Source organism: Sinocyclocheilus grahami, unplaced genomic scaffold (assembly GCF_001515645.1).
Source record: "Sinocyclocheilus grahami isolate Dianchi unplaced genomic scaffold, SAMN03320097.WGS_v1.1 scaffold258.1, whole genome shotgun sequence".
Lineage (NCBI taxonomy): Eukaryota > Metazoa > Chordata > Actinopteri > Cypriniformes > Cyprinidae > Sinocyclocheilus > Sinocyclocheilus grahami.
In genome coordinates, this window is record NW_015505437.1 from 562,726 (window position 1) to 587,331 (window position 24,606).

General features: G+C 37.2%; 1 protein-coding gene across 1 annotated transcript in view; it reads right to left on the reverse strand.

Annotated features, from left to right (window-relative positions):
• Window positions 1-993: 993 nt before the first annotated feature.
• LOC107598939 (glutamate receptor ionotropic, kainate 1-like) overlaps window positions 994-24,606 on the reverse strand; it is a 45,911-nt gene continuing 22,298 nt past the window's right edge. The window contains exons 5-10 of the mRNA XM_016290382.1: window positions 16,926-17,149; window positions 12,387-12,505; window positions 11,662-11,714; window positions 4,885-5,110; window positions 3,323-3,573; window positions 994-1,960 (exon numbers count right to left, since the gene is read on the reverse strand). Of these exons, the coding sequence (XP_016145868.1) occupies window positions 1,532-1,960; window positions 3,323-3,573; window positions 4,885-5,110; window positions 11,662-11,714; window positions 12,387-12,505; window positions 16,926-17,149 (1,302 nt within the window). The 3' untranslated portion in view covers window positions 994-1,531. The remainder of the gene's footprint in view (window positions 1,961-3,322; window positions 3,574-4,884; window positions 5,111-11,661; window positions 11,715-12,386; window positions 12,506-16,925; window positions 17,150-24,606) is intronic.

The window sequence follows — 24,606 nt, forward strand, 5'->3', positions numbered from 1 at the left end:
TCCTAGTGTAAACGGGCCTTAAAATTAGTTTATACTTGTATATTATTTGCAACTACATCAGAGCTATCTGTGAGAAACATACCAAAATGCAAAATTCATTTTTCAAGATAATATTTCTCTCTGTCAGGGCAGAGCCAGGTTTTGATGTCTCATCTTGGACTAATTTTAAGGTGCACGTTAACCTTTTTTTGAGCTTGGCAGTATAAATCACCTTCAGCTTTCATTGTATAGAAAAGTGCAGCTGAAACATCCTGCCCAACATCTTATTTTGTGTTTCAGGGAAAAAATAAATAAAAATAACTATGTTGGAACTATGTGATTTTCAGTTTAAGTGTATTCCTTTAAGCTAATTTATTGAGTTTGTTTTTAGCAATGTAAGATATATATATAAAAAAAAAAAACCTGACAACAAGAAGAATGAAAGATGGAATAATAATTTAAAAAAAAAACATCCAGATGTTTTTTCATTACATTTTCTGACGAAGTCCACGCCACTTACAAATTCTGTAATTCAAACACATTGACACTGAAAGGTCTCACGCAGATGCAGATGGAAAAAGCCACTGTAATCAAAACTGACTTGTCGAACAGATACACGGCGAGAGACATTCTCACTCATGTACATCTTAAAACGGTTTAGTTTCCTTTGTATTAGCTCTCCACCATACGGCAAGCTCTGTGTTTGTGTTGAATCCTCGGTAGGTACCGTGTGAAGCGAGTATTCTTGATACGAGGGCTGTGATTCTCAGGAATAACTCATTTAACAAACAGCGGAGGCAACGTGTCACTCGCTCTCTTGTCTGTAGGGGAAGCTGCGTTTCAAGCGTCTAAATCCATTTGGACGACAGATCTTTGGCAACTGTTGGGTTTATCCGTCATTACCATTAGATCTCGCTGTGTACAAAACATCTGCTGGCAATGTATGAAGCATGAATAAATCAAAATGGGACAAGTCTTGCTCAAAACTGCTGTACAGAATTGTTACTCGTTTGCCAATTTGTTTAGGTGGCTCGAATGAAATCAACCCTGTTAGTTTGTGCATTTCCGTGAGCGTAGGATGCCCCTACACTCCCCGTAGCCTTCGGGAACTTGCAGTCTAAGGGTTTTCTACTATTCTAGCAGGTCACGCTGGCTGCTGCGGTACAGTGTGTTAAACTAAACTGCTCCTACGGTCCGACGCTAACCGGTAATGTACATCGCATTCACTGCGCTTTTTTTGTTGCGTCCCCACCAAAACGCCACAGGATTTTGACGAAATCAAAAGATAAATCGTCAGAACTCTTCGAAATTAACTTGATGTGCTATAAATGTTACTCTAAGAAAACTACTTCCATTCGAGTCTGTCCGTAGTTTCATTTATTGCCATGCTCAAAAAAAGCCTCTTTTCCACATTTTCACGTTGTTCCAATGAGAAACATATATTTTCGTTTGATCGGGGGGCTCCTTCGAGTCAGATCGTGAGCTTCGCTTTTGAATGCCGTTTGTAAACATCAGACTCGGGTGCGGATAGTTTCGCAGACGTGGCTCGCTCTCACAGGAAGGATACCGATCGGCCTCCCTCTCGCAATGGCATGGTGGGATACATTGGTTTGAGGATGTGGTCACTACCTGGTTTGCTGCTACTGCCACCGTTCTGACTGGCCATTTGGTGTCGGATGTCTCTGCGGTTGATGGTGAATGCTGTAATCATCTCGGGACCGTAGTCCCTGCTCTCCGGCATGGCGCCGGGGACGTGCCTCAGGTGGCCGTCGCCCAGGCAAGTCATGGAAACACGGGCGTCATCGCGGGGTTGCAGCTCATGTTGTCCTTTGCTGGCAGGCGACGGTCGTTGAAGGAGTGCATGTTGATCACTGCGTCCGTCTTCACCATGGCTGGCGGCTGGCGGTGGAGCTTGTGTTTCACCCGTCTCTCGCATGTGAACGACAGTTTGATCTCTTCTACCACCACACTGCAGAAAGACCTCTTGATGGAAAAAAAGGGACATGGTTGGGGGGGGAGGACAAACAGAAAAGAGGAAGTAAGTACGTTCACGTCCATTAGCTGAGGGAGCCATTCTGGTAGAGAGCTAAAAGTAACTGAGTGTGTCAGCATATTAAATAGTTTTTTTTCTAGCCTTGCTTTTTGAAAGAAGTCTCTTATGCTCACCAAGGCTACATTTATTTGATCAAAAATACAGTAAAATTTAGGAATATTATTACAATTTAAAATAGCTGTTTTCTGTTTTAATATATCTTAAAAAGTTATGTATCCATGTGATGCAAAGCTGAATTTTCAGCATCATTACTCCAGACTTCAGTGTCACATGATCCTTCAGAAATCATTCTAATATGACGGTTTAGTGGTCAAGAAACATTACTTATTATTATCAATGTTGAAATCAATGCTGCTTAATATTTTTGTGGAACCCGATATATTTTTAGAATATTTTAAAGAATAAACGTTACTGAACAGCAGTTATTTGAAATAGAAATAGTTTGTATTATTATAAATGTATTTACTGACACTTTTGAGTAATTCCAAAAAAATTAAAAAACTGAGCCCGAACTTTAGTAGTACAGCATTATATAGAAGATACACAGAGGTATGTAAACTTTATGTTCAAGACAAGTTTTCTTTTGTATTCTACATGCTGTTCGTATATGCAATTCAAATATTAAAGTTTATTTTGACCAGAACAATAGATTGATATTTTGTCTTCAGTGTATAGCTGCTTCTAAATCAGTGAGACCAAAAACAATCCTTAAAATAACCTCCAACATGTGGATAAAAAAAATAACACAATGTTCCAGTTCAGTAGGGAATATAATTAATTTTGAGGTGAGATGTGTGATAAAAAAAATCCCATTTTTAAGTGTGCTTTTACACTCAAATACATGATCAAAGCGGTTTAAATGTCAACCTCCAGCACTGGCATCTTATCTGTGAAATGTGTCTACATAGAAAGGAAGTGATTTGCGATTTGCTTGCTATGCTTTTTGATGTTTGATCGGTTATTCATCTCTTTTCTCAAATAACAGATCCATTCTGTGATGTTATCAGGTGTGAATGAACACTCAGCTTTAGTCAGCATGCCGAACGTCTTCATTTCAGGATGTCTAAAATCTGTGACTCTGCACAAGGCCTTGCTAGGCATGCTCTAGGGTCTTATCGGTGGTTGCTAGGGTATTGTGGGAGGTTTGGTAGGACATTGTTTGATGTTTAGTTCTGCATATTTGCAAGAGCATTACAATTGCTGCGTTGAAAGTATAAACACAACTAATAATTGTGTTTTTCTTTGTTAGTCAAGCATTGTATTTTAATATAAATTTTCAATCAATCTCACCTGTTCACGTTCTGCATTTTTTCGCATCTTGTAGATGAACTCTCCTATAGCCACAAACACTGACAGCACCAGACCAGACGCCAATACAATGAATATGCCGCCCAGATTCTGGATGCCCATGGGACCCGTTTCATACCGCTCGTCTTCCAGACAGTTGCTGCCGCTCCACCACTTCTCTTTGAGCATGTGAAGACGGCCATCTTCCAGGATACTGAGGATGGCAATTGTGATTTTATCCCTGTATGGCGAGCCTGAAAGAAATTAATTAATAGATGAGAATCTTCATTGGAAACTCGAATACAAAGAAGACTAAGGACAAGTTTTTTTTTTCTTCTTCTTCTTCAAAAGATTTAATTCAAGAAAGGCATCTAATTATCAACTAACTAATAAACTTGATAAATCTGAAAGTTGGAATAATACTCTCTCTCTCTCTCTCTCTCTCTCTCTCTCTCACACACACACACACACACATATTCTTTTTCTATATGATACAACATTAGCAGAAAAAAAATCTAAATAGATTTAGCATTCCACACTTGAAAGCAGTAGCATTTCAACAAAGCATTATATACACCCAAACACAAACACACACACACACACGGTGTAACCCACTCCATTTCACGCTCAGTTTTTTTTTTTTTTTATAAATACTGTGTAAATCTGTAGTCACACAAGGCTTTAAGCATTTAATATGACTTCAAAGCCCTCAACACTGCAAAGTAAGCTGCCTTTAATTTTATGAATTCAGCTAAGAGGTCAGAATTTTCATCTGCTATTGGTCAACTATCTTTGTGCTATGCATATTCACAGGTCAGAGTTCATTCACTTTAATTTTGATTCACATGCATATGAATGGAAGTGAATAGAGCATAAAGTCTGCTGTGACCACAGCTTCACTTACATAATGTGAAAAGCATGGAAACAATCTGCTTATTTAGGACAAACTTGATTTTACTTAACAATTGCATTTTTAATTATTTAAATACGTCCTTACATTTAATTTTTGTTAGGTTCAGACACATAAAAGTGCCCTCCAAATAATAAGCATGCCGTTTTGCAACTGATGGGTGATGTTCTATCCCCTAAACCTACCCTCTAAAGAAAAAAAATACACACACAATTCAGTACACAATTTCACACTCACAGTTTCACATTTTTTGTTTTTAAGCCATTTGGTTTAAACCATATTCATGTTGTCGTACCTATGCCATTACAGTATACCCATTTGTGTTCTCATAAGCCATTTAAACCTGTGCACACACACACACACACTTCTATCTTTTATCGAAATGGAGACAATTGGAGGGATGTCCCCCAAAAAATTTTTTTTCACCCCAAAGTTTGTCATCAATGTTCAATACATGGTCACATTTGTTTTTAAATATAACTGAACTAAATACACAGTAATTCTTCCACCAAATATGTCTTAATTGTGTAAGATAAAAAGTAGAAAGTACAGTCAAAGTTGTGCACATATTACCATTCTACAGTACAACCAATTATAGTGTGTATCATCCAATCAGAGTCAGAATTATCTGTGTCATAATGGTGGGTGGTTTTACCTTTTGGGGTGCCGATGCCGTAACCTTTGCTGTCGATGATGCCGCCGACTTGCGTGAGATTGCAGTTTCTGCGTGTCACATACTCAATGGTCGTTGACTCCATTAGAAGGGCGTAGTCTGACTTTAACACTCTCTGAATCCCATCTTCAATGGACTTGACAAACGACGTGCTCTGCCTGCTACTCATGAAAGCCCACATCTTCTCAAATGTAGACACTCTTGATTTCTGAAAAAGAGAAGCATATTTTTGTTAGTTTTTAATCAAAAGTAGCAAGTGTTTTTATTCTTTGGAAATCCCTCTTGTTGGTGGTCAGAACAATATATATAAATGGAAAGTAAAACTAAAGGGGGATCAATAGCACCTCAGACTCATTGAAAAAAATGCACGTGGCAACATTTGAGTAAAATTATATTACATTTCTTCTAAACCCTTACTAAACCCTACCCTAAACCCAACCGATAGTGTAAACAAAAACGTGAGATAAAAACACATTTGCTGAAGAAACCATGCCATTATAGCTTTATTATATACTTATAAGTCTTTAAGCTTTCATGCATCACAAGTACAGTGCTTTACCAGGTGAGCTACCAAGCAAGTTTACTTCAATGGAAAAGCCATACATATAGAGCTGGTTAAGTGATACAAATGTCTAAAAAGAATATAATTTGTTGCCACTAGTGTCCATTTTAATTTGAAACTGTAGTAAATTATATGCAAACCTTTATGTTTTTAATTTATGTAGGAAGAGAGACATGTTTCCACTGATGTTATGTTAAGCAGTAGGATGGTGTGGCATTGTTGTTAAAGATTCAGGTTTATATGTGAAAGGATGATGCACAAGGGGAGATTCATGAGCTACCACCTTTGTGCCCTTGATTAAGACACTTAACCTCAGGTTACTCCAGAGTGACTGAACCCGTTAATAAATGTACTGTGTATTTCTTTGAATAAAAGTGTCTGTTAAACGATGGCTGGTCAAGCAGAAACAATTTTCCTTGTGCTTATTTTGTGTGAAATAACCAACTCTTGCAAAACTGGAGCTGCATGCTAATTTGTATCCATAATGTATACAATTGCATACTGTTATGCCATTTCATAAGAATCTATGAATGTGTGTTTATCCTGAAATGGTTTTAACAAAAATGTCAACCTCCCTGCATAACATGCTTCTTTTCACAATTGTTTTGTGACTTGTGACCGTGTTTTGCCATCTTCCAACAGAAAATCATAGTTACAAGCATAACATAGAGTAGAAGGTTTACTAGTTCCAACATACTGTACATGCACAATATCCTCAAAAAAGTCACCCCCCCCTCCAGAGCCTTGGCTCCATTACAGTGACACTTTCCAGCTTCACACTACGGCATGCTGGCATTTGCGCTGTTCTCTTAACCTTGAGCACCTGTTATTGTTCCTCCCCCTTCATAATCACCCTGGTGTGCTCAAAATTGTAAATATGAATGGGGATATACTTCAGAGATATTTTACTTATAAGAATTTCTAGGGGTGCCAATAATTATGTCCAACGTGTATTTGAGAAAAAAACATTTATTTCATAACGATATTTTCCCCTATTTTCAATTGTTTTAGTTCAATGAAAGGTTAGATATTTGTGAATTGTTTTAAATAAAAGATCAAAATGATTAACAATGCAGATTTATTATTTTCACAGCCTTCTTTGATCATATTTACCAAGAGTGCCAATAATTCTGACCACGACTGTATATATATATATATATATATATATATATATATATATATAATTTCTTCCCTTGCACAAACTATCCAACTATCTAAAGTCTTGATTCATTCAAAGTCCACATGCAGCTCATCTCATATACACAGAGAGTCAAACCAAAGAAAAACAGGGATGATGGACAAACAGAGTTCCTTCAGGAAAGGAGCCAGTGAACAATGCAATGATAAGTTAGAAAACTGCAAACTCCAGCGTGTCTTTCACACAGACACCTTTACCTTCACCTTCATTCGGCTCAGGATTGGCTAAAATACAGTTGACAAGCTATTTTTTTATTTATGTTTTTAAATAAAAATCATTTTACCACAACATACACAATCAAATTGGCTTTTGTGAGAGAGAGTCTTTGGTTTGTGGTCTTGCTGTTTTGGATGTTCCTTATCATGTTTCAGTGTGCAAGCTCTTAAAGAAATGCTGATTTCATGACAAACAACCAGCTGACAGATTTTCCAGCATAACGCTGAAGCTAAACACCTGCTTATCGCTGTGTAAAAGTAAGGAAGGCAAAGTTGCTAAACTGTGGCCGTCTGTGGGTTATTCTCTATGGGTTTGCTTCAGAGTGATAGTAATTATGATGACCTGCTTTTCCCTGTCCTGCTATTTCTTTCACAAGCTCTGAAACACATCAGCCTGGCCGAAGTTAAAGCATTTCCAAATGAGAATAATTACCTGCACTTAACATTCCCACCTTCTTCTCGTGAAGAAGAAAGTCACAGTGTGGCTCAGTGCCGGAGGCTAGTATTCAATATTCAGCCCACTACTTAGCCCTTTTCACTATCAGTGTGTGCCAAAGCAATAATGTTTTAAACAATAGCATGAAGAAGAATTAAAGATATGTTCGAATTAGGGAAACTGAGCAAACTGATAAAGCTCAGCAGTGACCAAATTAACATTTTTGCAGTAAGTCGATGGCAAACAGACATACCTCTGCATAAAGAAACCAGCCTAAGATGGTTTGCTGGTTTAAGCTTGTTTAGTTGATCAGCCCCCTCTATAACCAGCCAAGCACCTTAGGTGGGTTTGGAAGATTTATTTATTTATATTGTTTTCTCTTTCAGAAGCAACTTGCAAAAAAACAGACCATTTTTCATGTAATAATCTGCATTTTGTAGAATGAAACATCCGTTTTTGCTGAGCGGTTGTGTCTAACCTGAATAATTTTTGGACAGAGATGAAAAATGAGCTTTTGTGCTTTTATCATTTCAGCTGAACTGCCGCTTACTAGCATGAAGGAGCTTCCTGTCTGACAGGACATGTTTGAAAAATGACAATGTAGAAAAGAATTAAGACAACTGTCTGGTATTTTCTGACATGTGAAAACATTTATTTTGTATTCATGCCAGTTGTTTAGTGTCAGGTTTTATTCATTCTCATTTTTCATCAGTAGTTCCTGCTGTCTTGCTGTAGCTGCAATAATATTGGATTTACTTCTTGGATTATACCTTTCCAGACAATAATTGTATTACTCTTAATGTGTGTCCCATTACGCTATCAACTTTGTCTCAAATGTTTCTCTTAAAAATTCTTAGGAGAAACAAAATAGACATAAAATAGACAACTGGCAGACCAGAACACCACCTTAGCCTGATTCAAGGTGCATTTTCCCCCAGTAATTAAATCCCATTGGTGTCCAGAAGAAAATTTCAATCATGACAACTCTCGGAAGATTTTAGCATGGTGATGGATATGACAATGTTAAAGGGGTCATATGATGCTTTTTTAAAGATCATTATTTTGTGTATTTGGTGTAACAGAATATGTTGACACGCTTTAATGTTCGAAAAACACATTCTTTTTCAAATACTGTACATTATTGTAGGTCCTCTATGCCCCGCCTCTCTCAAACGCTTAGTTTTCTACAAAGTCCCTCCTTCCGACAAGCGCAGTCTGATTGGCCAGCTGACCCAGTGCATTGTGATTGGCCGAACACCGCAAGCACTCGTCGGATATGTAACGCCCTTTACCATAATCGCGAGCTTCATTTTTCAAAATAAATGCAACGGCAGAGCCCGAAAGGGGAACAGAGTCGCGTGACAGACACAGTGATGATGCTGGTATGTGTTTGCAGTACACAAGCCACGGTTAAGACAGCTGACTCCCCTGTGATCTCTCTCTCTCTTTCTCTCTCACACACACACACACGATGCGCAAAACTCAGCATTTGAACAGTCAATAGCAAATACTTAAACTAATTACAAAACAGTAGCTGATTCAGAAGCGCCAGATTGTCATAGCAAAGTCAGAATGACCTCCTCTCCTAGGTTCACGAAACGGTCGTCCATAAAATGCATTGCTGTTCTGTTGTAAGTAATCTTAAAGATTCCTCAAGGCATCTACTTTCGGATGTCCAAATAAAGTATTTTTGCTTTCGCCTAGAAACACACAGCGTCTCTGCATACGGCGATATGGTGCCGTGAGTATTTAAGACATACTCCTGCTGCACAAATAGCATATAAAATAACCCGTGGCAGATCTATACAGGTGGAGCTGGGGAAGGTGGAGGGTTTCAGAGAAACTCTGAAAGAGCGCTGCAGGAATCTCTAGTGAATGCTAGCCAGCCATATAAATGCAAGGCAGTAAGCTCATTGGCTGCATATGCAGCATGAACCAATCAGCTTGTGCCATGCGTTTATCTCTCTGAATATCATCAGTTATGTTAACAACCCGTCGCCTGCACCATCTAGATTTTCATGACTGAACTATATATTTATACCAACTGCTCACTAAATAGTTTTGTTATACCTGCTGTCTTAGCTGCAATACCAATGAATTCCCTTCTTACACAAATAAAATCTTATTTTTAACACCATCGAACACTAGTTGATCATTTCACAGTACTTAAACTTTAAATTGCTGTTGAACCGTAAATCATTATCAATCATTCATGCAACTGGAGTAAACAACACATCTCACAACTTTTAAAGTCAAGAGAGAACTTCTAACTCCATCCACCCAATACATAAACTGCATGGCTGCTAGTTTCGGTAGACTGTTTCAAATTGACAGGTATCGCACACGTATCAGTGGAGATTTCATGCGTAATGAAATGCGTGGCAGATTTGCGCTCCCCAAAGATTCACCGTGGGCACAGGAAGTGTATTTTCTATTTGTCTCCTTACATGAGGTAAAACATTTCATTACTCCCTGGCCTGCTTTATTATGCCGTATGGTTTTGAGGGTATCATTTGCTAATGTGTGCCTGTGAGGGGTGTGAAAACAGCTTCAACCCCTGTGTGTCTTTAATAGCTTCCTTCATCTAATTCTGTGAGGTGGCGCCTCAGCACAGAGCCAAAGAAAATATTTAAAATGGTACTAGAGGAAATCATATTTGAGAGAGACTGTAATTTACTTTGGTGTTGTGTTAGGATAAAAACTCAGATTAAGGCTGGAAATTGCTTCTTATTCAAAGTCGGTTCCATTAAAAGACTAAAATACTGGAACCAAATGATTTTGGTTCTGTTAATGATTGCTGAAAGTTTGCATTTTTAATGCATATCGTAAACTTGTGGTTTTAACTGAACGTAATGAGAGAGAAAAACTGAATGCCACAACGCAATCTTTGCATTGTCTTTCCTAGTTGCAAGTAACAACAAACAAAGTGCAAGCAGTGTAGTCCAATTTGTAAACACATACAGTACACTGGAAAAAAAGTGTAGAAAAAAATTCACTAAGAAGAGCTAGTAAATTCACAATTAATTACACTAGAATTATTTAAATAAATAGTTTTTTTTCTTGACGAATTTACTCCAATAATTTTATGCAACTTGAAAAACTACTAGTCTGGTAACACTTTATTTTAAGGACCACTTCTCACTATTAATTAGCATGCATATTACTAGCATATTGGCTGTTTATTCAACCTGGTCTCAAAGGAAATACGTGCCTCTAAGTACGCTTTTGCAACATCGTTATTACGTACCTTACTTCAAAGTGAAATGTCCAGTGAGTGGCGTGACCCTGGCACGTTTTTGTTAGGTTGATATAGGCACGTATTGCTGTGCTTTTATTACATTGCTTCAGGTATGTATTGCGGTGGTTCATAATTTAAATATCCAGGGAGTGTTTCTAAAAGTTAATGCTCTAACGTGTTGGAAATATCCCCTACACCAAACCCAACCCTAAACCTACACGATAGTGCAAAACTGATCTAAAAAGACACATTCACTGATGCAACCATGCCATTTGAACTTCCTCATATGCAGGTTTGAACTGTTTTGTCGAACCTTTTTATTTTTTCGTACCAGAGCGCTTCACCTCTCAAGCACAACTCCATACTGCGTGAGCTACCGAGCAAACCTACTAAACATGAAAACCCATATACATGAAGCTGGATATGTGACGCTAACCTTCGAAGGAATCAGTTTTCAAATGTCACAGCATGTTAAAATGGTTTTGAATTAATTACGTAATGTTCTTCAAGTAATTGTGCTAAAATGAGGCTTTATTAATCAAAACTGTGGACCTGCAAATCATACTTTGTGTGAAAAGGAATAAAGTCTGTCAGAGTTTTACTGCCTCTAGTGTTCATTTCAACTGGAAACTGCAGCTCTTCGTATGTTTTTTTTCAGTTTTGCAGAAACATACTTAGAATCACATATTTCATATGACAGCAAGTAGTGTTTATTAGTACTCATAAAGCACATATTAATGCCTTATTCTGCATGACCATATTTTAGACCCAATAAATAAACTTAACAACTAACTATTAATAACAGCAAATTAGGAGTTTATTGAGGCAAACGTCATAGTTAATAGTTAGTTAATAGTGAGAATTGGATCTTAAAATAAAGTGTGAACAATAATCTATTTACAACTTCAACAAACAAACACAATTACAGTGTATGAATGATTCGTATGACTCGGTTCTTTTTACGAATCAAAAGCACATGGGCTACTGGTCTGAATTAATCTGTCCTTGTCATTTTCCTAACCCGATATGCAATGCAATGAAATTCCAGTGACAAGCAATTTGTCTGTCAGCACCAGCCGCAACAAAATCAATCAAAAATTACAGCCAAACAGACGAGCGCATGGGCGGGTTCTTTCCATCATCGCAATGAAATGGATAAGCACCTAATTCATAAATATAAAAACCATTTTAAAATTGAGTGACTGATACAATCTCTGTTATTGAATACATTTGCTGGTTCATTACAGTTTTAACTTTTACGCAAAATGATATTCAAATAAAGCAATAAGCCCCATGAAGCCGTGGTTTACAGTGAATTTATAACAGCTAAGGGGCGTTGTTAGGCATGACGCTTAGCTTATATATTCTTATGATCTCCTTGTGTCACTCTGAAGCCGTGTGCCAGCTGTGACGAATGAATAAAATACTGCATTGAGGCAAGAGAACAACATATAGAGGGTGGGACATCTGGCCAAGCGAAGATGAGATGAACCACAGAGATGCCCCACTGTGCATTTGCTACGATAGAGACAGTCTTCTGTCGACTTTCATCCCAACCTCAAACTCACAATCGTGAAGGTCTCGGATGTGTCAGGAAACAAATGTTGCTGTTATCCCTCTAACCTGCCAGTGTGTATGACAGATGTTTGACACCCCTCATCTCCGCCTCACTGACAAGCAAGATGACTACTTCCTCCTCCTGTCAGAAAAGTCTGAACTCAACATGGTTTTGACAGGTAAAGGGTGGAAGACAGTCACATCATGCTGTTGTCAGGTTTTTCGGCTTGTTTGCCATCTTTGGAAAGTGCGTTGAGTTTGCAGAAGAAGCACTGTACCTTGCTGCATGAGGGAGCCCACGCCAAACCAGAAGCTGTTGAGAAGGGTGAAGTTGTTTTCCACCACATCGGAGCCTGGGTTACACGGATGGGCGTCATACCACTCGTACGGGCTGAACCTGCAGCAGGAACCAGAGAAAGTTCTCAAACATGACCTCTGTATTTAAAGGTGAAGTGTTTTTCACTACCAACGACACCAAACAGAACTGCAAAAATAATTGTTTTTCCAATTTCCACATCTAGGGACCATAATATCATAGAGGGCTCTTCTGACTTGCGTTGGAACTACTCAGAACATCCCAGCAACTATTGAGGAGCACCCTAGTAACTGCATAGCAATGTGCTGAGAATAGCTCAGAACACTTTAGCAACCATACACAACACCCAATCATTGTGCAAAAACCATTTAACGGTAAATTTTTCGGAAAATTCAGAAATACACCATTTTAAGAAAGAAGTACACTGTGGCATATTTTCAAAAAGAGTAGTTATTACAGGGTAGGGGAACAAAAACCTTTAAAGAACATTCAAGTATGAGTGTCATTTTTTTGGACCAGACTGTCATCCAACAAAAAACGACCCTATAGGTCGTTTGTGCACGCACCTTATTACGACCTATTTTTAAGTTTTAAAGTTTAGTGCCCTCTAGCGCGCGTACAAATAATGACAGTGTTGTGTTGCGTCTGTCGTCGTGAAATGACGTATGACTGTAATTACCAATCAAAATGTGTGTTTATTTAAATGCAATTTGTGGACTTTTTGCATGGTCCAACACGATCTCACTGGCAATTTTTACATATTTTACTAGGTGGCTAATTCATACGAATTCGTATGAATGACCACACCTAACCCCGCCCCTAAACCTACCCTCACAGAAATCATGTGCATTTACAGTTGAAATTTACAGTGCATATACATTTTATGAGCACATGCGTTCTCTGGGATCGAGCCCATGATCACATGATTGCATATTGTCATATAACGCGATGCTCTACCAACTGAGCTATACGAAACCCGAGTTGTGGTGCAGATAAAAGAGTACAAAGCATTAATATGAAAGTGTCCTGTTGCCGATAGGGGCGCAATTGTAGTATACGCTCTGATGGGTCGTATTTCAGGGATTTGGACAACCGACCTATACGGGCGTATTGGTTGGAGGACATGTTGTTTTGGACACTTAACCCCCCCCCCCCAAGCAGGATTTGAGTACAGCTTTCTATGTAATGTCAGAATTTCTTCTATTCTCTTTCTTTAAAAATGTTTAAAGTGATAAACTAACATATACGTATTAATAAAACATATCCTTAATAATGCCATTTTTAGTTGAAAATTGCATATAACTTATTTACATATATTTGTAATTAAACATTAATGAGTCACAATTTAGTACATTCAAAATATGAATAACACACTATGGATAAAATTAGAATCAAGTACTTTACATATGCTTTAGTCAGTTAGTCAACACATTAAAATGTGTGTACTATACTGTATGACAGAAGATTATTCAAATGAAAATTTAAAATGTACCTTAAGGTAGAAATTTTTATTTGGCATTACAAAGTGCACTTTTTTTAAGTGCACTTTTTATGTACAGTACATGCAACATTTTATTTAGGCTATATTGTACTAACTTCTTAGATTTGAAGTACAATACAAGAGTACAGTCAATACAATTAAGCACTCTTCTTTTTCACAAGGGTAGTCATTAATGCATGTTATAAAATTTAATTTGTGAGATTTGCTAACACACTCTTATGTCACTAGTACAAAGTGACTTCTGACTTCTAATTATGAACTGTCCGTATTAGAAAAGCATTTTACTTTAAGACTAAACTTTACTATTGTGCCAAAGGTGTTTTTAACTCTGGGGAAATATTACAGATTGGCCACTTCAGTGTATTTTGTTGAAATCAAGTCAAGTACTCGCTAACTGTGACGAGAGTGCACGTCTTGGTTCTTTTCAACAGCTTGTTAAACTATAACGTAATTACCTCTGGACACTCCCAGCAACTGCAGATGTCTGTAACATCTCTTATAACACCTGTCCTTTAACATCTACAGTACAAGGAACATCTCAAAGCAGATGCTTCAAAAGATGAGAGACGCGGGTATTGCCAAGGGACTTGTTAGCAGAGCACAAGCTGGAAACTCGCAGAAGACACATTGTAAGATTTGTCTATGTACATGTTTTCACTCACTGCTTGAAAAAAAAAAAATAGAGAAAAATCTGCATGTTAGATAATATATCCATGTGTATTACTCTTTCACTGTCTTTGTGTAAAAGTTGATGTGTGTAATAAAAAAATGTAAAATAGTCAATCCTTCATCTTTCCATCTTCTATGTGACCAGTGTTAGTTATTCTAAAATAAATAAATAAATAATAATAATAATATTTAGCTACTAATTACGTCTTCAACTGTGTGTACAACCTGGTTATTTTCTCTCTCTTATTCAAGTGCAGAAAGTCAAAAATGTCAGCATTCTTGATATACTGTGATTGATTGTAATTAAAAATAAGCCTGTGCATCTTCTTTTTGGGTCTCCAAGCATTGAACTATATGAAGCCCTGGAAAATTGAAACCTGGATATGTTCTGGTCTTTGAAAAGACAAGACCAGTAAGATGGTGTAAAGAACATCTGTTATTACACATTTACTGGTCCATGAGTGCTGAAGTCTCCGTTTGTACTTCTTGCTTATTCTTTTGAAACTTAAAACATACATTAAAATATGGAAATATATTATATTTCCAGGCAAGAGCAGTGCCATGATGAGTGATTCCTCATTCGACTGATTTGTATTTGCTTTGCTAAAGTTTACGCTAATTTCTAAAATAATGTGTTAGAAAACAAACATACAAATACATTAATACGTATATATTGTATCAAATGTACAAGCGTCCCATGTAGCCGCAGTGTATATACTGTATAGTATACATTTTAGGACATCCTCAGAACTCAGACATTTAATGAAACTACATCACACCTCTTTAAGTCTCAGGAAAAACAATGTCAGATGTCAGGTCTTGTACAATGAGGCACCAGATAAAATGACCTCTCTCAAAAAGCACTCTTCCAACTGCAAAATGCATTAAAAAGAAAGAAAAAAAGGTTAATGTGCTACCCGTGTTACTTCAGAACAGTTTAAATTGCACTTTAAAATTAAATTAAATTAAATTAATGTCTGAGGCGTTTCACCTGATTCCTAACTGTATGAGATTTGACACCTGACGTTGTTTTTCATGAGACCTGAAGCCTTTCAGACTGAGTCGTGATGCAGTTTCGTCAAATGGCTGAGGTCTGAGTCCTAATATCCAGACCGTAAGTCTGACTTCTGTAAAGTCTCTTCATTAATGGTCACTTTGAAAGCCCCTTCAGTGAAGGTGCTATACACATTTCTGATTAAAGCACTCCTACAAATAATGACAATGCTACTCAAATGACCCTCAAGCAAGGTGTTAACACCTGTTTGGAAAGCAGGCTTTAAAAATTGTGTGATATTTTAATGTTCATTTGATCAGTGGCAGCATTAATTGCAACCCTTTCTGCTGCTTGACTACGTGTCACTATACAGACACCAAAAGTGTCCCATGTAGCCGGAGAGCCTGCTGCTTTCAATGAGAAACATTTGGTGTAAACAGACTGACGTGAAGAGCATGGGACTTTTCCTATTAACTACTTTTACATAGGACATGTATCTGCTTGTTACATGGCTGATATTCTTAAGAAGTGGTTAGGTTTAGGAGCAAGGATGAGCTTAGGTGCCTTAAAAATCTTTCTTACCTAAAATACATTTCGATAATTTAAGAAACTTTAAGAAAACTGATGTAAAGTATTAAAACCAACGGGCTTACCGGGTATGTCAGTAAACATTTGGTGCAAAGTTTTGGTGTTAATATAGCGGCAGTATCTGAGTGAGAATGGGTTGTGTATTATCTATATTTAATATACCGTGTAATGAAAACATTTGTACGAGCTACATTTACAGATGTATGAATCTGAATAACAAAATATTAAACCCAGAGCCGTCTGCAAACAGCTTGATGCTACAGCTTTTATAAGGTTTAAAATTTTTGACCACTTAAACTCCAGGTCATTTGAAAATAGACTTAATTTTTTTTAATTTTCTGATAAAAATGTGTGTGATGCTTACCTGTGTAAAACTTGCTGTCATTATGTAAGGATGCTGTTTTTGGTTGTTATGGTGATGCTATGCAGTTCTTAAGATGTTCTGAATATTTTTTTTTTCATGTGCATTGTGCACCTAAAGTGCATGTGTACTATTCAGTTGCTACAGCATTCTGGGTGGTTGTTAAGAGGTTTTTTCAATGGCCACAAAAATCCCACCAGCAAGTCTCATTGATAGTCTATTCACAAGGTATGGTTTGGTCCCTTAGCCTTAGCAAACACCACTAATAACACTTTACTGTTTGCACTTTTATGCTTTACCAAGTGAATTCAAAGCAAATATCGGAAGGTACCATGAAGGTTAATAGTCCCAGGTGCACAGGCCACAGGAACAATTGGTTGTCGCTCACCTGGCGATGACGAAGAGTACACAGCTGACTCCCAGGTAGGCCAACAGGATGTATACCCAGATATCAGGGGTCATGGGGTTCAGGAAGGAGAAGAAGCCAGAGTTGGTGCTGTTGGGTCTGCGGTACAGGATACTGATGCCAGTGTTCAAGAAAGGTTTGGAGAAGTCAATAGCTTTCTCTCGCATAAAGGTGATTGTGAGAGGAGCCACAGCAAGGTCAGCTCTCTAGAGGACAGGAAACAAAAATTAGGATCGAAGAAGTGTTCAGAAACATTGAACAGTGACAGTCTAGTCAATAATATTCTTTGAAAATCAACATGAGACCATACTGGCAACCTGTTTTACTTGCCTAATGCAACAGATTTTCAAAGTAAACCAGATATTTAACAATAAAGATATGTTAGGAAGTTCCTGACTATCCATCAGAAATTAATTATTTGTAATTGTATCGTCAACCCACGCTCATTGAAAAATGTGCCTGTGGTGAGAATTCTGCCAAACGACATTGCTCCCTGCATGCAATGTCCAGTCAGTGGCGCTGAAAGTAAATTCAGTTTTATCAAAAAAACAGATTAAATGAATGAATCTTGTGTTTGTTTGGTTGTTGTAAATATCACAGCAGTAACTACATGATCAGTAAGTGCACTGCAATGGAGATTGAAGCTCTATTGCATTTGAAAATAATAGATAATAGGAAACTTTAAAAGAAAAGGAAAAAATAATTAGGGTGAATCAATAAATTACTGTATAAATAATTTGCTGCCATTGTGTGAATAACACGTAATCAAGTAATCCATATAAAAGTAACTGTAATCTAATTATGAGCATTTTAAAATGTAATATAATCTAATAACAAATACTTATATTTTTTGATCTGATCATGCAATTCGGATTACATGTAATCAGTTACTACCCAGCGCTGAGTACCATCTATACTAAACCCTACCCTAAACCTAATTGATAGTGTTAATAAAAGCAAACGTGATATAACAACCTATTTGCCAAAGCAACCATGCCATCTTAGCTTTCTTATCATGTCTTGTGTTTCACGGGACTTGTACCACAGTGCTCCACATCAAAAGTACAATGCAGTACCAGGTGGGGTACCGAGTAAGTTTACTATGTCAGAAAAGCCATAAATTTGGAGCTGGTTACGTGATGTAGATGTAAAAATTTATTAATTTTCTAATCGTGCACTATGGTAAAAATGCACTGCGGTCATACATAATATGTGACCCTGGACCACAAAACCAGTCATAAGGGTAATTTCTTTTTTTTTAAATTGAGATTTATACATCCTCTCTTTAAAGTTGTCCAAATGAAGTTCTTAGCAATGCATATTACTAATCAAAACCAGTCTTAAGTCGCTGGGGATCTAATAACAAATACTTACATTTTTTGATCTGATCATGCAATTCGGATTACATGTAATCAGTTACTACCCAGCGCTGAGTACCATCTATACTAAACCCTACCCTAAACCTAATTGATAGTGTTAATAAAAGCAAACGTGATATAACAACCTATTTGCCAAAGCAACCATGCCATCTTAGCTTTCTTATCATGTCTTGTGTTTCACGGGACTTGTACCACAGTGCTCCACATCAAAAGTACAATGCAGTACCAGGTGGGGTACCGAGTAAGTTTACTATGTCAGAAAAGCCATAAATTTGGAGCTGGTTACGTGTTGAAGATGAAAAAATTTATTCATTTTCTAATCGTACACTATGGTAAAAATGCACTGCGGTCATACATAATATGTGACCCTGGACCACAAAACCAGTCATAAGGGTAATTTCTTTTTTTTTTAAATTGAGATTTATACATCCTCTCTTTAAAGTTGTCCAAATGAAGTTCTTAGCAATGCATATTACTAATCAAAACCAGTCTTAAGTCGCTGGGGTATATTTGTAGCAATAGCCAAAAATACATTGTATGGATCAAAATAATAATAATAATTCATTACATTTTATATAGCGCTTTTCTAGGCACTCAAAGCGCTTTACATTGTGGGGGGGTATCTTCTCATCCACCACCAGTGTGCAGCAACCACCTGGATGATAGATTTTTTTATGCCAAAAATCATTAGGATATTAAGTAAAGATCATGTTCCATGAAGATATTTTGTCAATGTCCTACTGTAAATATATTACAACTTAATATTTGATTAGTAATATGCATTGCTAAGATCTTCATTTGGACAACTTTTAAGGCGATTTTCTCAATATTTAGATTTTTTTGCACCCTCAGATTCCGGATTTTCAAATAGTTGTATCTCGGCCGAATATTGTCCTATCCTAACAAACCATACATCAATGCTTGAAAGCTTATTTATTCAGATTTCAGGTCATGTATAAATCTCAATTTCGAAAAATGGACCCTTATGACTGGTTTTATGGTCCAGGGTCACATATTTACAGTTGGAAATGTACAAAATATCTTCATGGAACATGATCTTTATTTTATATCCTAATGATTTTTGGCATAAAAGAAAAATTTTGAAAATATCGAAAATATATTAAAAGAAAATATTGTTGGCTATTGCGACAAATATATGTTTTGTGCTCAAGGGTCACATATACTGTTTTGCAAGGAACTTTGCAACGAACTTTGCAGTGAATCATATGTATATGTACAATTTTGGAGTTTTGAAAAAAAAAAAAATTCAATGAGCCTAAGTTGGCATACACGTATACATGTTTGTAGTCAGTTGTGAAAGACGACTTTTGTTCTGAAACACAACAAATACAAACAACTTTTTTTCTACCAAATAATGTCAATAACATATGAAACACAGTAAGACTCAGAATGTGTATTAAGAAAGTAAATAAAGACCATTTTGGTTTCATGCTGGCACAGTTGGCGTGCTTCAAAAGGCACAGCACACAATCACTGAATTAGCCAACTACTACAAAATGAACATGATGATTGTCTGAAAAACACAATAACTATTAAAATAGATGAAGTCCATTGTTTGAAAATCCATTGTTCATTTTTAATGGAGGTATAGGCTCTGTACTGAGGTTGGAGCAATTACAGGCTGAATAGCCATTTGACAAAACAGATCAATTGTTACACATCTATCATTACAATGTAATTGTTACCAGAAATGATATAAGAAGTTAAATGCATATATGACAGCATACAAACCATCCTATCACATCCCATAACACGGGTAAATTCACACCCCAGAGGCTCAAAGTCAGTATTGCCAAGGTGACTCAACTGTTGAAACAAGTGGCCTAGTTTCATCGCTGTCTGCTATTACATTCCCTCCCTCTCTTTGAATCGCAAGAGCAGGGAGGCGTTCACTCGCTGATATCTGGCTGCATATTTAGAAGGTCACCATTTACATCGCCTTACCCTGCTTCCTTCTCTCCAGGGTTGGACAGGAGGTTAATGAAACCAGCTGCTTGGTGCACGCTTCACTGCGTCCTTCCCCCTAACATGATGAAACTCGCGAAGGGGTTCAGACTCTGGTCTTACAAAATACTGCAATCCAACCATCATGGATTGATGCATTTTTATCACAACGCGATGTCCTTTCTTCCTCCTACAACAAGGCCGCTGTTACGTTTTCTTGGCTTTCTGTGACATTTCATTGCTGTGACCTGTCCTGGTGGTTGGACGATGAATTGTATTGCCTTTCTTTGTATCGTTCTGTCTTTTCTTGCAGCCTGGGCTTTGGTCTCATTCTTTTGGACAGTGGTTATGAAAAGAGCCACAGTTCTGACTGACAGACCTGAGTGCCTAAAAATATAGTACAGCATGTGGCTAACAAGGGGAAAAGAAACAAAAAAAAAGAGAGAGATAGAAAACTCCAGTGTTTCTACAGGTTGGGTACCTGCAACCTTATTAAATATTTAGATTAACAACACAGGTTTTTTTTTTTGTCTTCTCGGCCTTCCACAGTAACAATTCAAGACTATGGATGTCACCTGCAGGGCAAAGAGATCCCTGCTCAAAACACTAGCATGTCGGTCATCATGATGTGTTTTGGATGATGGTTCCTTAGCCAAGCTTCTTAACTGGTTTAACAGCAAGACTTTATTTGTTGCCAATTTTTTTTTTTGAGTATCAAAATTATGCATTAGGCTGTTATGCCTCATACAGTATCATATGGAGAAAATGGCCAAAAATAAGGTATGATGAATTCTAATAGATTTTAATATTAATCAATAACATCTTCATAACAGTATAATAGACTACTTAACCCTTATGGGTTATTTTGTATTTATATGGTTAGTTTTGCATTTATTTCTGTTTTTATTAATAATAATAATAATAATCTGACACTGCCCCCCTCAAAAAAAGGGGGGGGGGGCATTTAAGGGGTTAAAAGGGGTAGTTATGATCAGGAGTGATTTAGTAAAAGATTTGTGTTATTGAAAGAAAAAACAATTATAATACTGTATGTAATATTTTATTACCATTTTTTGACATTGACACTTGTCTCTCTAAAGACCTCTCTGTACTTAATTTAAAACGACACACAGGGGTTAAATAAAATGCATGTAAATATAAGTTATCACTCCAAATCTTCCGATAATACATCTCACCAAGATGAGATTTAAAAACGTATTTTTATAATCAAAGCTGATTTTATAATCAGAGCCAGATTTGAGACACAATGTCAATAGTTGCTCATGGACAATGGCAGTGGTGTAACATAGTAATGACGGGCCCCAGTGCAGGCTATTATGACGGGCCCCTGGGCTGCACAGTTATGAAGCACATACAAACACACAGCACTCGTGTCTAGAAGGGAACCCATATAAGCAAATTTCTGCCTAACCTACTTAATTTAAACCGACTAAAATCAGAATCGTATCAGTTATATTAAATTGAACAGTTCTCTTTGCGTGCGTCTCTCCAGCGTAATTTGCTGGTGGGATGTGTCCCACGAACCCACCACTTTTTGCAACATCTTGCGGCATGCACAGATGTACCTAAAAGAAAGAAGCATCTCCATTCAATAAGAAATGAATTGCTCTGAGTTAAATAACAGGCGATCTATCGCTGTAATATGTATTATGGCGCGTACTCGTTGCCGCTGTTATCAGTTCTCTCTTGGCGCTCGTGCACAATGCACAGTCTTCACACAGACGACCGAGCGCTTCATTCTTCATCCTTGCTCTTGATATACAATCACTGATGAACATCTTTGGTTTTAATGAGAAATAAATACAAAAAAAACTACACGAGGTTGGATGAGAACCCAGAACCTCAGAAATGCTTGACAAAAGTTCTACCACTAGTCTATTAAAGCACACAAACAATACATGCAAATTTCTTTATTTATGCACTGCTGTGAAGAATCTCAGCACTAATTATATTTTATTATTAATATTTATATTAATATAGTCACTTAGTTGCCACGGGCCCGCTTGCGATGTCCGCGTGCGCTGCGGGCCCCCCACCGCACGGGCCCCAGTGTGACTACACTGCCTGCACTGTCTGCAGTTACACCACTGGACAATGGACATGTCAGTATCATCTGTGATAATCCTTTAAGGACTTTGCCTTTGCTTGTCAGGTCCTAACAAGAACGATTTAGCTCGGCAAAGTGCTCAGGACTGTGAAATGTATTAAAAGGTCCTACATAGTCCAAGTCAAAGTTAGTACAGCGAGACAATGAGCCAGCGCTGGTACATAACCTTCCGGCTTATCCACCGGAGCAAAGATTAATTACTATAACAGGAAGAAATGACATGCTAAGGCAGCCATTAACACTGGCATGGCTGGATGATTAATGAGATCATCAATTATAACTAAATCAAGTATAATAAGCCTGTTGTATCATTTAACGCCTTTACCGCCGTGACCTTTAGCTTTGGAGTGGGTTTTGTGGCCACTTTTGAAAAAAGGATAAAAATAAACTAGTTCCCCGTGCACTCACAACAAGGGCTCTCGAGCAAGCGATTTCTTGTCTATAACTGAAAATACTGCAGCTTACGTTGATGTACGATCGGAAAAGCCATTCTAAGTTCATGGAAATAACTTCGGAAATCTCATTCCATTCAAAAAATAAAAATTCCTTCTGCGCTCAAGTCTTAAATTGTTTTCATGAAAGGCTCAATCTGCAACATTTGAGGAGAATCGGTTGAGAAATCACCGAGTCCATAACCGATTTCTTGTCTATAACTGAAAATACTGCAGCTTACGTTGATGTACGATCGGAAAAGCCATTCTGGAAATTCATGGAAATAACTTCGGAAATCTCATTCCATTCAAAAAATAAAAATTCCTTCTGCGCTCAAGTCTTAAATTGTTTTCATGAAAGGCTCAATCTGCAACATTTGAGGAGAATCGGTTGAGAAATCACCGAGTCCATAAATCCGTCTTCAGAGATAAGGCTTTGAGTTTACTCACATGAAAACACTCTATCTAGCTCAGCCTCATGTGGCAGGCTGAGGTCAGGTCCCAGAGCTTGTTTCTTAGTTTGCTTTTCAGGTCTGCTGATTCCAGATCAGCTTATCTATATAGACAGCAGCAAGAAGGGCACTCAGCCGCAAAATGAGTGCTCCTAAAAATACACACTGCACCTTCGATACTGTGCAGGCCATCTGATGAGGCTCAAGTATACTACACAACCAAATCCGTCGCATTGAGCCCAAAGCTTAAAATATTAGACGAGAAACTAAAACTGGTCAATATCTTCGGAGAGATATTTATAGCAAAGCAATGATTAAAAACACCAGGAGACCACAAGCTGAGAGCTGGAGTTTGGTTGTGAAAACCATTATAAGTGAGCTTGTTTATTATATTTGACATGTTCATAAACGACCCATTTGTATTCACCTTTTTAGTGTATAAATGACGACCTAGTGCAAAAATAAATTCGGTGTATCTGGTATTACCTGTGATTGTGGAATGAGATAACAAATAGTTTACACCTGTATTTAGTGCCGTCCACTTGTAATTAAATCAGCCCAAACAGATGACAGATTGAAAAAACGGGTGTAAATTGAGTCTGTATCCAGCAAACAAGCTGCTGCTCTCATGGTGCAAACTATATGTGACCCTGGAGCACAAAAGCAGTCTTAAGTCGCTGGGGTATTTTGTAGCAATAGCCAAAAATACATTGTATGGGTAAAAATGATAGATTTTTCGTTTATGCCAAAAATCATTAGGATATTAAGTAAAGGTCATGTTCCATTAAGATATTTTGAAAATTTCCTACCATAAATATATTAAAACTTAATTTTTGATTAGTAATATGCATTGCTTAGAACTTCATTTGGACAACTTTAAAGGCGATTTTCTCAATATTTTGATTTGTTTTGCACCCTCACATTCCAGATTTTCAAATAGTTGTATCTCGGCCAACTATTGTCCTATCCTAACAAACCATACATCAATGTTTGAAATCTTATTTATTCAGCTTTTAGATGATATATAAATCTCAATTTCGAAAAATGGACCCTTATGACTGGTTTTGTGGTCCAGGGTCACATATAAGAATTGCATTGTCTTTTTTCTCTCTTCTTCATTTAGACTATCCCTAAAGGAATTTCACTAGTAAGCCAGTCCTCATTCTCTTTGTTTATTCTGGAAGACTGGCTACACTTTGCTTTATATGGCTAAATTTGCGAGGAAATATATATTAATATATATATATATATATATATATATATATATATATATATATATATATATATATATATATATATATATTATAT